General features: G+C 40.4%; 1 protein-coding gene across 1 annotated transcript; it reads left to right on the top strand.

Moving 5' to 3' along the window:
* Positions 1–11757: 11757 nt before the first annotated feature.
* On the top strand, positions 11758–13441 carry LOC133900479 (cytochrome P450 94C1-like). Its single transcript, XM_062341638.1, has one exon. It carries the CDS (start codon positions 11810–11812, stop codon positions 13331–13333), a length of 1524 nt encoding a protein of 507 aa, XP_062197622.1. The 5' UTR covers positions 11758–11809; the 3' UTR covers positions 13334–13441.
* The last annotated feature ends 5337 nt before the right edge of the window (positions 13442–18778 follow it).

Consider the following 18778-nt stretch of genomic DNA (forward strand, 5'->3'; position numbering starts at 1 on the left):
ACATGGATATATATGCACTTGTGATATCTTAGATTCAAGATTACCGTACATTGAAATTAACAAAGATTGTTCTCTGGAGAATTATTTAGCTTCCATTTTTGAAAACTCTCACCCTGATCCGTAGAAAATAATGCACTTAATTGGGTCGTTAGTCATATTATCACGATCGTGGACCACGGGGCGTTGATTTTGGATGTACACAGCCTTTTCTTTTCCTTTCGAAGAACCTCTGAACAATTTTCAGATACTTATTGTCTAACAACTCGATTTTAAAAGAGAAGCACAAGCTTCTAGAAATCTCGCCGAGCGAATAGTACGAAAAAGTCCTTACTCGTATTTGAGAGCACGTTGTAACCGTACATTACGTATGATTGGAGTATTTTCCATTCATTACAACAAAAAGATTGCGAGTCTTATAGTATATCTTTTAAATTTTTTCTTGGTGCAATCTTGCTTGATCTTTATTTGCGAACAAATAGATGATCGGAAAAGCAAGTGTTTAGACTATAATCATTCCCAGAAACCTGGCATTTGGCACATTCATACCGCCCAAATGCATGCTTTTTTCTTCATTTGTTTTATTGATCGGTGATGCCATCGTCAAGGAAAAACTACAGATTACAAGAACTAAACATGCTTTCATTAATCGATCAAATGTATCATCGGCTTACTGAGTCGCCGGCATGATGCCATGGTCACCCAGATTCCAGAAAGCAAGCATATATGGTGCCGGCCGGCCGGCCGGTGAGGCGATTATGGTATTTTCGTGGCCTCAAATGATTGACAAAACACTAGTAGTACTCCTACCTAAACCAACCGATCGAGCGAGCAAAATCCTATCCGCCGTCGGCGTTGCTTGGTGGCCTGGGACTGGGAGTCGGCAGGATGACAACAAATAATCGAAGAGATATAAGCTAGGCTGCTAGCTAGGGCATGAGCGGCCTGGCCGTGCGTGCTCCTGGTCGCCGAAACGTGCACAGATTTTGCCGCTGATTAGCAACCACGGCGTGTAGCACGGAGAAGCTAGCTAGGGACGGACGGGGAAGAACGGAAGAAAATTCTACAGAATCGGATCTTTTAAAAGATATTGGAATCCCAAATATATTCTTTCTATACAGCATGTGTTCTTATTCTTTTCTCTTACACACCAACCGTTAAATCAGTAGATAGATAATATAGATTAAGATCTAGTAAAAATCTTTCCGTAAAAAATTCTATAGAATTTGAGCCCCCCCCCCCCCCGGCCGTGCTGCTGTCGGCTGCGAGAAAGACAGGCTGACAGGCAGGCAGCTCAGCTGATCGAGTCGCCCCGGCGTCCCAATCCGATGGTACAGTGCAGTGTTCCAGCACATGCGCCGCAGCGGAGTGAACAGATAAGGTAGAACGTGCACTGCTTCCGGAGCAGAGCGCAACCGCACTGTCAACTCGTTTGAGCTAGGATGTCCAGTTTAAGTCATAGGCGTGCTCGTATATTATTAAGATCAAGGCCCCTTTTGGAACATAGAAAAAATAGAGAAATTTTGGAGAGTTTGAATTTTATAGGAAACCTTTCTATAAAGCCTTTTGGAATAAAGGATTGTGTTCCTATAAATTCTCCAAAATTTCTATGGAATGGCTTGTTCCATTGGAATTTTAAGGAATTCTAGTAAGAGGTTCAACCTCTTGGAATATTTTTTGTGTGTTAATCTCTCTCTTTAAATTTCTATGTTTTTCATGCGCTACATCCAAATGCTCTATTAGAAACTTTCCCACGTTCGGAATTCATATAGGATTGTAAGTGTCAGGCAACTCCAAACCTATATATTTCCTATTTCTGTATTTTGAGAATCTTGAGTTCCAAAAAGAGTCTAAATTCTGAGAGGAATAGTGCACATACATGCACATCGAGCAAGTGACACAATACACTTAGGCTCCATTTGGCACATTCGCAGACCTAAGATTTTTTCTAAAACTGATCAAACATAATTTAAAAAAATCTTAGATTTGAAACTGTGAGTGGATTGAAAGTATTTAGTTAAGCCATCTAATTTTTATTTTAAATTAAAAATAAAAATTTAAATCATTTTATTTTATCAATAAAATTCTATATGCAATATAAATTTTGAAACTAAAGTTGTACCAAATGAACCTTTATTTTTAATATGTCTACCCGTTTGATTACTCTCATTCCTAATTAATAGCACTAAAACCACCCAATCCACGATTATCATTCAATTCAACTTTTAACTTCCAGTAGTTTTTAACGGAGGCTATTTAGAAAAACACCACCTAAATAACCGCGGCAGATCGGGCGAGTCACCGGCCGCACATGAGCTCGAGTGAAGCGCAGGTCCTCTCGGAACACGCTGCTGGAAGCCAACAGATCAGAGAGGAGAAGCAAAGCCTCCGCAACGGCAGCAAGTTCGACGACGGTCTGGATGAACAAGAAGGTAGGAGCGCAGCATTTGCTTCGCTCAGGCATGAGGCGCGGCATCCAGGTGCAGGACTGCGTCCATCAGATGGCGCGCTGCAGAAATCTCTCTCCGGCTACCGGTGGCGGTGGCAAAGACGCACCACTCCGGCACTCCCAGATTGGCCGTGGCTTCGGCAGGTTAGCCGATTCTTACGTGTGGCCTGGACGTTGCACGGCATGATCACTGTGGTCAAATAAGCTGCCGCCATGTTTTGAGAGCTAGAGGACAGAAACCGGGAGGAGGAAGATGATGGCATCAGCTCCTAGATGTGATGTGCTGTCCACATAAGCAAAAACCAGATCCTATGGCATCCACGTGGCAAAACCGCTTGGCCAAAACCACTCAAGGGGGCAAGTGACCCGGTTTTAGAACTTAGAGCATCTCCAACCGACTACTCATATTTGACCCCCTATTCCTCTTATTTAGGGACTCCTCATCCAGATTTCATCCCTTATTTCTCAACGCATTCCAACCGACCCCTCATATTTGACCCCCTATATTCGAATCACCTCTATTTTATTAATATTTGGTAACTCTCTCTCCTCTCTCTCCCCTCTCTCTCCCCTCTCTCCCTCTCTCTCTCCCCCCTCTCTCCCTCCCTCTCTCCCAAATGAGGGGTTGGATGAGGAGTCCCTAGATGTAAGGGGTGAGGGATGAGATTTGAGGGTTTCTCAAATAAAAGGGGTCGGATAGGGGGTCGGTTGGAGACCGTTTTTTATCGTTTTTTCCTCAAATATAGGATAGGAGGTGAGAAGAGGGCTCGGTTGGAGATGTTCTTAGGGGTCCAATAGACCGAAGATATCCGAAGGCTTTTATTTCAAAGATTTTTCTCCAAGATATATATTTTCGACAAATAGTTACACTTGCTTTACTATTAATAAGTCGGGTCAACTTTTTAACCAGTAATCCAACAAGTTAACCACCGTGTGACACACAATAAGCATACTCCATCGTATTGTTCAAATGGTATCAAATTCACAAGGCCATACCTCTGAAATTGAAATCAATGATCAAGACGAAAAAAACAAATGTGATCTCACAACTACCTATGAATTTTTTCATCGCAAAGAAAAAGGAAGACATCATAAATTCTCTTTTCCCGCCTTGGTTAAGACCAAACAGAAGAGATCCAACGGTCCAAGTTCACCCATCACATCGACGATAGTTCGACAACTCTGGTAGAAAAAAGATGAACATCATGTTGTAAGTTCACTTGCTTTGCGATTTATAATTTGAGTTAACTAATATCTAAACCAGTAATCCAAAAAGTTATTCGGATCTGTGACAGAGAAGAGGTGCGTCAAGTAACAACTGCATGGCACTCGATAAGGGTCCTTTATAGTGCCTGTTCAAATAATCTATATATATATATATATAATATATGAGTTATGGCAGATTTGATTGATCTTCACCGTCTATTCGAGTTGATTAAATAGCCACCGTGTAAAGTTGAACCCTGTTTCTCATTCCAAAAATACTTTCAATCTTTCATTATTTGTCTTCCATATTTAGACATCTAATATTTATCTTCTATACCTAGACTTCCAATGTTTCGTGTGACCTATGCATGGCAAGTGAAAAAAAAAACTTATTTCCACATTTGTGAAATGGCAGCCAATAGACATATGCAGGGTTCACAAATTTGGTTGATATTCGTGAAATTCGACCGAATATCGACGATTCGAGCCGCATCGCATTTGAAAACCGATCGGTTTTCAAAATTTGAATTCAAAAAATTAAAAAAATCACACAAAAATTTCTAAAAATACTAGTGAAAATTCTAAGACCTTCTCTAAAGAAAAAAAGTTCAAAAATAATGTTGTTTTCACCATTTTTTATATGGAGGAGGTATGAAAAAAAGGCCATATGAACTGGATGATTTGGCCCATCACATTAAGAAAAAGATTAACATGAAAACACATATTTTTCTTGTGTAAGACGTATCTTAAGAGGATCTTTAAAATTCGTTTCACTTCATTTAGAGTTTTATTAATTTCTTCATGATTTTTACAAATTTCACAAGCATAAAGTGAACATGTTAATAAACATCACTGTAATTAAATTTTACATGTCTGCCATTATTTTTTATACATAAAGCATAGTATAAGTAAACTAATAAAAGTGGTTTCACTAATTTTGGAGGTGTGAATCAGTTAGTTATGAATTAATCTAGTTGCAACACATTTACACAATCCTGCATGTTACAATAACTATTTCGTGAGTTCATATATTTTTGAAAGGCGTATGATCATGTAAGAAGACTAATAAAATTGGTTCTCTGATTTTTGGATTAGCAAATAATTAACTATGCGTCTAACTAGGTTTATCAAATACATTTTCTCACAGAAAATATTCAACTTTTTCATGAGTATAAATACTTTTATCATGTATACATGTTACAAGCAAACCAACAAAATGTGTTTCATTTGATTTGAAGATCAGATGAATTAGTTATTGATTTTACAAGGTTGAGCTGTTTTTTAGTTTTTTTTTTTTGTTGAACTTCATCGAAATGCGAAGAATGTGAGCGGTTTTGTTTTCGAAGAAATGCGAGCGTTTTTCGAAGAATTAGATCTATTTTTGACATGGTTCGAAATGCAAAGAATGCGATTGAATATCGGTGGAATTCGATCGAATATCGACAAAACCAGTCGAATGTCGAGATCCCGATTCGAGAGGATTTTGCCTTGGTTAACTAGGTTTTACTGAGTGAATTCGTTTGAATTTTCGCTTGATTTCTTCAATAATATCAGTAATGCGAGGGGGTCGCATTTTGACCCATCGCATTTGTGAACCTGGACATATGTTGATAAGTTTACCTCACAACAATACCATATATGTCAAGGAGAAGAATAAAAGATCTTTCAAGTGAACTATACATGGCAAGTAAGAAATATTCTCATTTCCACATTTGTGAAATGACAGCCGATTCTATTCTTCTGATTTTTTTTATTGAAATTACAAAAGGTGTTTTGTTTCAGTTTGTTATTCACTTATTCTTTTTAAATAACATTTATCATGGTTCTTTGCATTCTGTTCATTGTAAGCATATGTCGTTTACAGTGATGTCTCCGACCCAATAAAATTGTGAATGCATCGGTACATTTTACCTTATTAAAGTTGAATTTTGCCTCTCTTTCATTCCTGAATACTTTATCTATACTATGCAACAAACATTATTTTCCCCTGTTGGGTTGTGCATCAATCCAGTATATTCACTCTGACTAGAAGCGATCAACTGCCTCAATTAAATCATTATGCACAAAAATTTACATATAGGCTATTGTTTACACAATCAACTTGTAATGGCAATTGTGTTGCACTATCCAAATGAACCGACAGATCAATGAGCATTGGGTGGAGTAACAATATTTATCAGTACAAGGAATTATGATTCATCCTTTTGTTCAATTTGATTTGCACTGTCTTTGCTTATTTCTTGTCATCCTGATGGGTCAAACAATTGAACAACTGATCCAACAAAACCTTGGTCTCACTTTCTGTTGAAAGAGGAGTCCAAAGTACTGTCACTCTTGTAGATCACAATATATTTGACTTCACGTGTGGATAACACATGCGTAGTTGCTAGTAGAGAAGCAAGTATAAGGGTATTTTGGGTTTATTTTTCATAATGACAACGATGGATAATTTATAAATATGTATAGGGACATTTGTTTTCTTTTTTTTCTGATTAACGTGGTAATTTCTACGCCTTGATAATGAAGGTGGAGGCTTCTTTTATTGGTCAATTATTCATATAACAAGCAAAGAGGCCAACGCTAATAGTGTGGCTAGTCTTGCTGTAATATTTTATCACGATAACTTTTGATTAAAATTAGTCTCTTTAGTTTTTTATGAGGTCAGTGTCATTTAGTTACAAAACACGTAAAATTAGAAGAAGAGATACAAATTATGTTAGTGGAAGAGAAATTATTTATGCTCCAAATTTATACCTAAATCGTATATATGTATTAGTTCGATTCATATATATTTTGATCAACTGCTAAAATCATGCGTCAGGTGTTGTGCCTTGCATGCATGTTGTGTCTTGCCTGTTGCCTGGTTGATGCAACGACCTTGAGCTACACGGTGCTTCTTAATCTATTATCTTAGTAAGAATTTTAAAAAATTTCATTATTTTTATTATGAATTTTAGCTATTTTTTAATTGTTTACATTGACTCTTTATTTAGGTATTTAATTTCTATAATAATTTGATATAGATACTTCTTTTTTCTATTATAACCTCAATTATATTAATATTTATTTTATTTTATTTGAACTCTTTATTTAGATATTTTGTTTTTCAAACTATATGAAGTCAAACCGCTAATTTTTCATAATTTTTAATTCAAAATTTAATTATTTATTAATCATATTTAATATGGACTCCTTAGTTTAATCTAGATCATTAGATATTCATAAAAATGAGTAGTCTAGATCATTTTTCTTTTTTTTATTAACATGATAATTTCGTGATCTTGAGCGAACGTGGTGGCTCTTTTTCTCCCCAAATAATAATATAATAGATAATTTGATTTTTTTCTAAGATTATATTTGATATGGATCCTTCTTTTTCCTATTATAACCCAAATTTTAATTATTATTAATTTTATATTATTTGTACTCTTCATTTAGATATTTGCTTTCCAAATGGTAGGGACATTGAACCACTAATTTTCTATAACTTTTAATTCCGAATTTAGATATTTATTAGTCATATTTGATATGAACTTTTTGGTTTCAGAATTTAACTATTTATTAATTGTATTTGATATGAATTTTTTGGTTTAATATAGACCATTATATGTTGATAACAATAAGTGGTCTAGATTATTTTATTTTTTCTGATTAACATGGTAATTTCGTAACCTTGAGAGTGAACGTGGTGTCTCCATTTCTTCTTAAATAATAATATAATAGATAGATAGACTCTTTATTTAGATATTTTTCTTGCCAAACCGTATGGAAATCAAACAACTGATTTGAATGGCTATTTATTAGTCGTATTTGATATGAACTCTTTGGTTTAATCTAAACTGTTAGATATTTATAACAATGAGTTGTCTATATTTTTTTTTTTTTCAATTAACGTGATAAATTTATGGCCTTAATAGCGAATGTAGTGGCTCCTTTCTCCCATCAAATATTAATATAATAGATAGATAGGAGCAATTTTGATAATACCACATTATCCGGTACTCACTCTGCCCTATTGTAATAGAATCTGTGCAGTCAAACTTTGTAAAATTTGATCATTAATATGTTTATATATCTCAATATTGATTACTTGAAAATCACGCTACCTTAGATTTCTTTTAAAATTCTTTTTCTAAAAAATATAGTAACTCTTTTTAATGCATTAATATAAAGCTCTCAATTATAGCAGCCAAAGGTGCATCCGTGACCACAACAAGTCAATTGTGGGGAGCGTTTTAGTGACATAAAGTCGACGTGTGCATTTCTCTTTCGTGGCCTATCGAATTATGTGCAATGGTTACAAACTAATGACTGATACTTACATGTGGTGCCCCAATTTCATTTTCCCATGGTCAAATTAGTTTTCATAATAACCAACTAAAAATTTAATTGGACTCCTCTTTGTATGCCACCAACTTTTTAAAACGACTAGTGATATTTTTGTTTTTAAAATGGAACTAGAAAAAATCAATCACCAATTGCCTCACAATTTGTGTCAAGATTGGCTGCAATTCGTCTTGTCCGACGATCGCCAAAGAATTGGTGGTGGTGAATATGGCAACAGTAAGGCAGAGATGATATCATATCGATGCAGTTGGAGGTGATGGAGCGGTGGTGAGGACGTGGTCCAAGGGCGGTTGATGGGGAGGGCGATACAGCAGACGACGGCGACGGTGGATGCGACTTATTTTCTCGTGTTGCATATCTCAATTGCTTTAGTTCAGTTCACTAGTCGCTGACGATTGTATGCCGTGTTACTTCCAAGTTTGCCCATTTCGTTTAAGTAGAATACTTCTCGAACTTCACTTTAGCATGTGCGTATTTATATATATTTTTGAAGAGGATGACAACTATTTTTGCGTAGACTACAGACCAGAGAGTAGCAACTAATCAACACGACGAGGCACGGCACGCCGATGTTCGTCAGTTCCGGTGCCTCTGATCACCGTACGCTCCACTCTTTTTCACGTGATTTCTGTGAGACGATACAGTTGCTGGATGACTAACATTGAGTGCACGGGTGACAACGGGACATATATTTACCGTCGCCCGTTCACCAAATGCTTACAAAGTAAATACGAGATTACTAGTATCTATATTTGGTACTATTTAATATTATCTGTCTCTAATTTTGGATTTAAAAAAAAAAAGATGATACAAAATGATTGGTATTCATATGAAGAATTTGGATATTAAATGTTACGAGAAAATCTAGTATAATTTTACTTAAAAATATGATAATATATAGGTAAATTATCACATATCTGTAGATAGATAATATTGAATGTTCCTATTTTTATATTCATATATCACTTTCTATACGCTCACTTTGATTGCATCCCTATACTATTTAATATGTTGTATGTTGATATAAATGATGTTAAATTTTTTTATCTATCTGACTTAAAAAAAACTTGTGACACTATCTGTTTTGACTTTATCTCCGAAAAAAAAGATATAATACAAGATAAAAATAATTATTCGATACTAATTATATCCAACTCTTAACAAATAAAATAAAATAAAAATTAAGTTATATTTATCGATATCCCGATTTTACCTCTACTTAAGTGGGCTGTGCCAAGCTGAATTTCTGTGAGAGGATACAGTTGCTGGATGAGGAACTATTGAGTGGACTGTGGCAGGCCGCGAGACATGAGTGCAAAAATCAAACACGCGTGGCGATAGAACAGAACGACAGCAGCCAGCATCGATCGATGCGAGCCGGCCGGCTGTCGTGCTGCCACGGGATGGACATGGACAAGAGGATTGATTTGACGGAAGCGACCGCGCGCCCACGAGCACCGGCGACGCGGTCGCCGTGAGCCCCCACCGGAATCGCTCGCACGGCCGTGGGTGCCGGTCCGGGTGTTGACGGTAAGATTTAGTATTTATATTATTTTAATTTTTTGCTTAGTTTTTATAGTTCTGTTTTTTTCTTCCTATTTTTATCTCGATGATTAAGGATAAACCGTTGGTCATCTATATTTTAACGTGGTATCTTCCGAACGTGGGCGACGATGAAGATTCGAAGACACAGCGTCACGACCAGGATATTCTGGTGCTACTTACCGAATATTATACATAAAATATTTGGTGTGTTTGATGTGACAACTTTTCGCGTTAACACCCAGTGACCGCGCCCATGGATGGACCCAGCGGCGCATCGTGCTGTGGGCACGAATCGTGGCAAGAAGATCAGAGCCGCGCCGGGCCGGGTGTTGACGATAAGATTTAGTATTTCTATTATTTTTATTTTTTCTTAGCTTTTATAGTTCTGTTTTTTTCTTCTTATTTTTATCTTGATGATTAAGGATAAATCGTTGGTCACCATATTTTGATGTGGTAATTTCTAAGTGTGAGTAACGACAAAGATTTAAAGATGCAACGCCATGATCAGAACATCCTAGTGCTGATTGCCGAATATTACACATGAAATGTTTGGTGTATTTGACGTGACAACTTTTCTGGTTAACACCCGGTGACCGCGCCCACGCATGGACCCAGCGGCGCATCGCGCTGTGGGCACGGATCGTGGCAAGAATATCAGAGCCGCGAATGCAGAGCTAGACTAGACCGTCAAGGAGAGGACGTCCACAGCTACCTGCGCATGCAGCACGGGCGCCACACGCGGCAAGAAAAGAAATCCAACAAGCATGGATTCCAACTGTCGAGGATCAAGGTAATGGATATTTGGCACCATGGACCTGCAGGCTGCAGCATCAAGCATGCCGACTTGATTATATGTCCAGACCAACTTGGCACGTTAGGTGATTCCAAAAAAAGAAACATGCCACGCTAGGTGCAACCTGCAGCATGGATCTAGAACAGATTAATTATCTCAAATGTGTATGGCACAAATCTAACCCAGTAGCATTAGGTATTTCCAAATCCGCTTTTGCTAATTTTTGGTCACATTAAATTTTCTTGAGCCATTTTACCAGCCTTGGTTGGTACCAAGAATTATAACTAGAGATGTACCAAATTTCGGTACCTCAGAATGTATAATTTCATGGATCCTCTCAAGGACCGTAAAACACTCAAATTTCTTTTCTCCCTATCTCTAAATAATCAGCTAAAACTGAACTGTATTTGGTCTAAAATTATGGTGCCAAGTAACTCGCATTGTACGAAAACCCTGCTTAAACTTTTAGTCCTAGTTGTTTTCTGTATTTTTAGGTGTTCTTTTTAGGGTTTTTTTTTTTTGCTTCTTTCCAAAGCCAGAATGAACTATTCGTGACATACCCATGCATATGTTCTTTTTTTTCTTTTGTGTTTGTCAATTTAGAGCTCTGTCTCCAAACCTGCCGGCAACTCCAACCAGTCATCTTTGGGTTCGAGATTCGAGGTTGGAAGGTTAATTGGAGGCAATAGAGGAAGCTCAGAGGAAACGAGGACATATACATGGAAATATCGGTGGATCTAAAAAATGTTTTCCAACCAACGGTAAAAAGCCCCAAATGTTTTAAGGACTATAAATTGTGCAAATGCCGCCCAATCAACCCAACATAAATTTTAATTAATTTTTTCCTTCATAAAAAAATCACACAAGCAACGTTTTGCCAGTTGAATGAAAATCAAAGATCATAGATGTGACTAAAACATAATACAATTAAGGACATTTAAACATTAGATAGCCCCTGACAAATTTGTCAGGTACCACAACCACGACGTTGGAGGTGCCAACAACCTCCCCTTTAGATTGGTTTCTTTTTTTTTTCTTCTCTATTTTCTCTTGCTCTCTTATGTTAATATAGACTCACATATTATAGACAGTTACTCGATAACAGTCAGACAAATTCACTTATTATCACGGAGTGCACAAAATACTGATTTAATTTTTATTTTTCAACGACCTATCCTACATAGTAGCCTATATAACAATATATAACTTAACAAGTAGGATATCCGAACCTCTAAGCTGGTTAATTTTATTCTAGATCCGCTACGAATGACAGCAATGACAGGGACATGAGCCGTGTACACGAAGAAGTGAAGGCAGGACAAACGTTGTTTAATAAGCTATAACGCACGTGTCCCATGTGCTTGTTCCCCAGCCACACACGTATATAAGCCTCCTGAGCCTTCCGCACAAACTCATATTTTTCTCCCCTTCTCTCACTCCAACCTGCTCCAAATTCCCTTCAAAGAAGAGCCATGGATGCCATGGAGTTGTCATGGGCGGCACGGTGCTCGGGCATGGCCTTCTTCGGCTGCTCCTTCCTCTTGGTGGCACTTGGCGTGGTGCTCCTGCTCGTGCGCCGGTGGGCGTGGTGCAGCTGCCATGTGTGCCGGGCGTACCTGACGGGGTCGTGGGCGAGGGACTTCACCAACCTCGGCGACTGGTACGCGCACCTGCTCCGCGAGTCGCCCACCGGCACCGTCCACGTCCACGTCCTCGGCTGCACCGTCACCGCCAACCCGGCCAACGTCGAGTACATGCTCAAGACCAACTTCGACAACTTCCCCAAGGGCAAGCCCTTCGCCACGCTCCTCGGCGACCTCCTCGGCGGCGGCATCTTCAACGTCGACGGCGACGCCTGGCGCCACCAGCGCAAGATGGCCAGCCTTGAGCTCGGCAGCGTCGCTGTGCGCTCCTACGCCTACAAGATCATCGCCCAGGAGGTGGAAACCCGCCTCATGCCGGTCCTTGCCGACGCCGCCGACAAGGGCACGGTGGTCGACCTGCAGGACGTGTTCCGGCGCTTTGCTTTCGACACCATCTGCAAGATCTCATTCGGGTTGGACCCGGGATGCCTAGAGCGAGAAATGCCCATGTCTAAGTTTGCCGACGCATTCGACACCGCGACGCGGCTCACTGCCATGCGGGGCGCGGCGGCGTCGCCGTTGCTGTGGAAGATGAAGCGCCTGCTTAACATCGGATCTGAGAGGGAGCTCACGAAGGCCATCAAGCTCGTCGACGAGCTCGCGGTGGCGATGATCCGGGAGCGCCGGAAGTTGGGCGTCGCCAACAGCCACGATCTCCTGTCCCGGTTCATGGCCTCGGCCGGAGACGCGCACGCTGTGGACGACAAATACCTCCGCGACATCGTGGTCAGCTTCCTCCTCGCCGGTCGCGACACGGTGGCCTCCGCGCTCACCACGCTCTTCATTCTCCTGTCCAAGAACCCGGCAGTGGCGGCCGCCATGCGCTCGGAGGCCGGAGGCGAGGCGACGCCGAGCACCTACGAGCACCTCAAGGGCCTGCACTACACCCACGCGGTGCTATACGAGAACATGCGGCTGTTCCCTCCCGTGCAGTTCGACTCCAAGTTCTGCGCCGGCGCCGACGTGCTCCCGGACGGCACCTACGTCTCCGGCGGCGCTCGCGTGATGTACCACCCCTACGCGATGGGCCGCATGCCGCGCATCTGGGGCGCTGACCACGAGGCGTTCCGGCCGGAGCGGTGGCTCACCGGGCCCGGCGGGTCGTTCGCGCCAGAGAGCCTGTACAAGTACCCGGTGTTCCAGGCGGGTCGCCGCATGTGCCTCGGCAAGGAGCTCGCAGTCACGGAGATGAAGGCGGTCGGCGTGGCCGTGGTGAGAGCGTTCGACGTCGAGGTGGTCGGGGAGAATGGCAGTGGCGCCTGCGCGCCCAAGTTCGTGTCAGGGCTGACCGCGTCCATCAGCGGCGGGCTCCCAGTGAGGATTAGGCGAGTTAGACATTACCGGAGCAGATAGTAGAAGATATAATTGTGTTTCTTGCACATATACTAGGGAACAAGAAGCGGGAAATGCCAAATTGATTGTAAAGTTCCACTCAGAAATTCCATCCATTTGATGTGCGCTCGTCGTTGCTTTTCTGATTCAGAAGCCTAACTGTGAAATCCACAGCTATACTGTTGGCTAACAGTTCTTTTCATCTTCAGAATGCTGCTTATGGACCTTGCGTACTCCATTGATCCATTCTGCATTCCAACTTTTTTTTCTTTTCTGCACCTCTGTTTCAGCTAATTTTATTTAAAAATAAATAAAAGCCCTCTTTAACTGCGGAGGGTTTCAGTTTCAGACCATCCTAAATTCCTGACGAGAAATCAGTGCAAGAGCCTTAATTGGCTCAACAGAATTAATCGTGTAACCAAGGAAACTGTACATCAACAGCAACAAAATGGTCCCTCTGCTAATTTTGTTTGCAACCTCTGCCAATTTCATTGCCAGATCCAACGTAGGATCCACACAGTTTCTGTTTGTACACTAGAGGCAACTAAGAACCTGCACTGACTGGTGCTGACTGTCTTTTTCTGCACACAGGGACAGATTTATCTCCAGAGCACTGACAAGTAAAATGCATGTAGAAGGCAGCATGACAGTATTGCAGTTGCAAAGAGATGATGCGGTGAAAGCAGTGTTCCTGCATTTGTCTGTATCGCTAAACAGTGTAATGCTTGACGGTTCTCATCGCATGTCGCTGAATTTTTAGTTTATCTCAGGTGAACTCTTACTGCCTCATTGTCGAGTTGAGGAATAGTCATATACGAAAACAAGCACTCAGCGGTTCTATTGGACAAGCAAAGAAAATACCTTAAACGTGATGAAGAAATGTCTGCATTTCTGTCGCCTCCTTCTTTTCAGCGTCATTTGAAGCTGTCCTGTTTCTAGGCTCTAGCCCATTTTTCTAACTATCAAACTTGAAGTCTTTTCTGATTTCCAAACAATATGGTGGGGGATTTTTAAAACTGACCTCCAGTTGAAATACGGCCGAGGTTAGTCTTTGTTCTTCTTCTACCAATGCGTCACACAACTACTAGTAATCACCAACGCAGAACTGATGCCTCCATTCATAATTGCATACTTGCTTCTGACACAATTAGTCGTTGATGGGATTAGAGAAGCACAACGGAACGCAGATACATCACGTCAATATTTAACAATATACATAATCCTAGTTGGTACCCCAATCGACAACTTGCTCTGCAACGTGCCTTATGAAATCGCCTTGATATTGCCAGAACTTCTAGAAGAAAATCCATATATAAATGGAAAGAAAACAACCAATTCTTCCAGAACATTTCCATTGAAAATGACATATTGGTTAGCATTATTGTGGTTAGTTGCTCAAGCTTTTCACCTTTTGTCTACTGGTGATGGGATTAGAAAAAAGACGCTAGCTAGCTCCTCTACTGCTAGTCTACTGGTGATGGAGTTGGAGCATATATCTGCAATTGGTTGGTTGGCTATTGCTTCACAATTCTTTCAAGGATTAGAGCCATCGTTTCAAATAATGGCTTAGAAACATGGTCAGTGAGATTTGCTTTGTTCTCTCCATCCATTGCTCATTTGTGCAGTCATTTATCTCATAACTGGATAGAGTAGTTGCTGCTGTTTTCAGATATGGCCAGCAAAATGTGCTTGTTTCGTAGTGCGAATGCGGCCGGACAACTTAAAATGGCCGCAGTTACCGATTTTCTGTTCAGCTGTAGCTCAGTCCTCTACTGTTGTGCATCTGCATCGTTGAACAGAAAATCAAGTGGCCTGAATGCAAAGTAAAAGGATGTACCAATAGTTCTAAAATCTGTGCTGGTTGCCATCCAAATGACCAGGTCCCGACACTCTGAATTTCTGTTCATATCAATAGCAAAACAGGAACCTGTTTTCTGGCATTTTGTTCTTGCTAGTGTAAAATTGTGAATTTGCTGCAACCTGACAAAAACAGATCACTTTCCTGTACCAAAAACTTGATCTCTTTCAATAAAAGCGTGGATACCCTTTTGCCCAAAAAAAGGGGGTTACATAGTTTGTATACAACGTGCTGAAAAAATATCGGGTCAGCCCGTGCCAGACGAGCTACAGTAAGCAGCAAAGTGAGGATTCTGAATCTTGTTTGTTGGCAAGGGATAGACTTCACTCTTCAGGTCATTCTCTGAACCTGACAATTACTACAAGATAGCAGCAGCCTCCTTAACAGCTAGCACTGACTAAACAAACAATCCAATGGATGTGCTTCTTACACACACCCTGCTACAGATCACTGGAACATGTGTTGTGATCTTCTTTATGCGCTAGACGTATACACGTGATTCGCTTATATCATATGGAGTACCAGCAACAAAACACTGGCCGATCTTGTCTTGGGGGTATTAATTTTGTCCAGCCCATAAGATAACGAGATAAGAACATAGAACTGACAGAGCATTCACTAGTGACTTAGTCATAGGTAGTAGGTTCAGTATTTTTATTAGTCAGACCAGCATCTAATTACCTTGTATCAGTATCACCAGTGATTTAATCCATGTCCATAGTCTGCCCATCTCAAGTTGTCAGCTGCCTAACTTTGTATCAGTATCACCATGGCACATTGATACATGTGAGATACTATATAATAGCTCTGTTTTTTTTTTCCAATTTGGACATGAAAACTATGTACTGCTACCAAGAACAGTCAAAATTAGACGTCCATAAAAATTCAGGATCCTGGAACCCGTGCATAGGCAGTGGAAAATAGCTCAATGGGTATTGCAAACCTATTCATAATTCGCAACAGCATGGAACTTTTAAAAATTCATGGGAAACTGAAAATACTTAAAATTCATGGGCATTGCAAACCCATTTTTTTTAACACCGGATCTCCTTGCCCGGGGTCTTCTTTGGAGACCTTTTAACGGGATGCAAACCTGGGGTTCGAAATACCGTCCATGCCCTGGCCTCGTTTTATCCTCAGTTGCTATGCCAAATTGCGACAAGAAAATGAGAGAAAAATCACAGATGCGGGTGGCACAACGAGTAAAAACAGCACAAAATTTGAAGCGCAAAGGCAACCTTTAGAGAGTTAAAAAAAGAGAAAATTTGGGCTCGGTGTGGTCGGTATTTGAAATAACGACCACCCCTGAGCTCGTATTTCGTTCCGTTTCTGTGCCAAATCGCGATAAAAAAATCTGTTAAAATTCACAGAGGTGGGAGATATGATGTAGAAACACGATACAGAATTTAATACTAATAAACAAACTGTGGAGGGAGAATTAAAAGAGAGAAATTTTGGACTCGGGTGGTCATTATTTGAAATACTGACCATCCCTGACTGAGTATTTCACTTCATTTCTCAATCAATTCTCAATGATAAAATTTGATATAAATCACAGAAGTGGGTGGTACAATGATTATTCAACGTACAAAATTTCATACTCAAAAACGAATTTTGGAGGGGAGAACTTAAAAAAGAGTAAATCTTGGCAGATAATGGAATACTGCTACTGGTCGGAGTTTCAGGTAGCGACCAACATATTTCACTTTGTTTACGAATCAAATGGCCACGAGAAATTCTGAAAACAAAATGATAGATGTGGGATATTGGGTGTTCAAAAACATCTCACATAGAATTTTAGACCCAGAAACAATCGGTAGCGGCAGAAATAGGGAACCTGTAGTGACTGGTGTTGGCTGTCGGTCTTTGCACACAGCTTTATCTTAAGAGTACTGACAAACAAAGTGCATGTGTAAGGTAGCATGTCGATATTGCAGAACTGTGCTTGCAGTTGCAAAGAGATTACGTCGTGAAAACTACGGCTTCCTGCATTCCTCTATCTGTCAACGGATAGTGCTTGAGAATGCTCATCAGGCGTAGCTGAATTTTTAGTTGATGTGAAGTGAACTCATCTTACCTTTTTCATCTCTTTTTCAATGTCCAGATGAAGAATAGTCATATACAAAGAGAACCATGCTGTTAGTGGTTCTATTAGATAAGCAAACAAAAGACCTTAAATGTGCCCAAAAAATGACATCTAATTCCAAAGAAGCTATAAGCAGTATGCTATTCTCATGGTTTACTGCATTTCTGTTGCCCCTTTTAGTTGGCAAAGGAATAGGAATCAGATTTTATCTAAACCTGACAATTAGTAGATAGCAGCGACTCCTTTTAACAGCTGGATGACTAAACAAACAATCCAAGCACACTGCTACAGGTCACGGGGTCTTGTATAGTGATCTTAGCTACTTTATGCGCTGGACCTGTACATGTGATTCGCTTGTATCATATTGTTCAGATCACGTTGGTGAGCTTTGCTTAGCTTTTGCTTTGTTCCCTGAACAATAATTAATACTGGCCGATCTGTCTCGGGGGCTTTAAGTTTGTCAATTCCATTACAGTATTGAATAAGAAGATAGAACTGACAAAGCATTCAGCAGCGATTTAGTCACACTGAGTAGGTATTCTAATTTTCAATTAGTCAATCAGTCAGGCAAGTAATGACTACCGATCTGTCTTGGGGTGTTAATTTCATCAAGTTCATTAGTCAATTGTCCATTGTGTGGCCATCTCAAAGTTGCCAACCATCTAAATACTTTGTATCAGTCCTCGCAAAAAAAAAAAAAATGTATCAGTATCACCATGTCACATTACACATGTGACATGTGAGATACTATATAATTGCTCTATTTTTTTTTTCTCAATTAGGACATGAAAACTATGTTCATAAATTCAGGATCCTGGAATCCGTGCATAGTCTCTGCAAACAGCTCACTGGGCTCTATAAACCTACTCACAACGACGTGGAGCTCTTGAAAAAGAATATATAGACAAGTAAAAATATGTAAGATTAAAGTAGTTTCTACGTTGACAATCAAGTTCTTAGAACAGAATAGCATATAAAAAAAGTGCCCTCCTATACGTATGCAACATGTTGTCTGCATTGCAGGCTGCAGCTACATATTTCTTATGAAAGGAACTCCAAAGACTAAACCATCAGCGTCTGAGTGCGACTGTGGCACAAATTAACAATCCCATGGCACTCACCATGTAACACGAGATTAGTTGATAGATAAACTGCCTAGGCCTGCCATGCTGGCCGACAAGGGCACATGCATACAGAAGAAGATACATCATACATCTCGATGATCTATCTACTGTCAGTCTACTGAGAAAGAGGCGCAGCCTTGTAGCTAGAAAAAAAAAAAGAGCACGAGTGCAAGAGGATGCACATGCATGTTTACGTCTGTTTTGCGGCGCCGCAATCTTGCTAGATGAACAAGCTAGCGAAGGACGCGGCCATGCGGCGCGCATATTTCTGCACCATGCCGGCGATGCATGCACCACTGTGGCAAACGCGGCGAGATTTTTGCTTGGTCGATCATCTGGCCGGCCGGAGTAGGTCCGTGGCCTGGCCGTCACGGGAGCGGCGCGCGGGGAGATCGACG

Source organism: Phragmites australis, chromosome 19 (genome assembly GCF_958298935.1).
Source record: "Phragmites australis chromosome 19, lpPhrAust1.1, whole genome shotgun sequence".
Lineage (NCBI taxonomy): Eukaryota > Viridiplantae > Streptophyta > Magnoliopsida > Poales > Poaceae > Phragmites > Phragmites australis.

What these genes read in the sequence shown, in the direction of transcription:
- LOC133900479 (XM_062341638.1), top strand. Translation starts at nt 11,810, where the DNA reads ATGGATGCCATGGAGTTGTCATGGGCGGCACGGTGCTCGGGCATGGCC.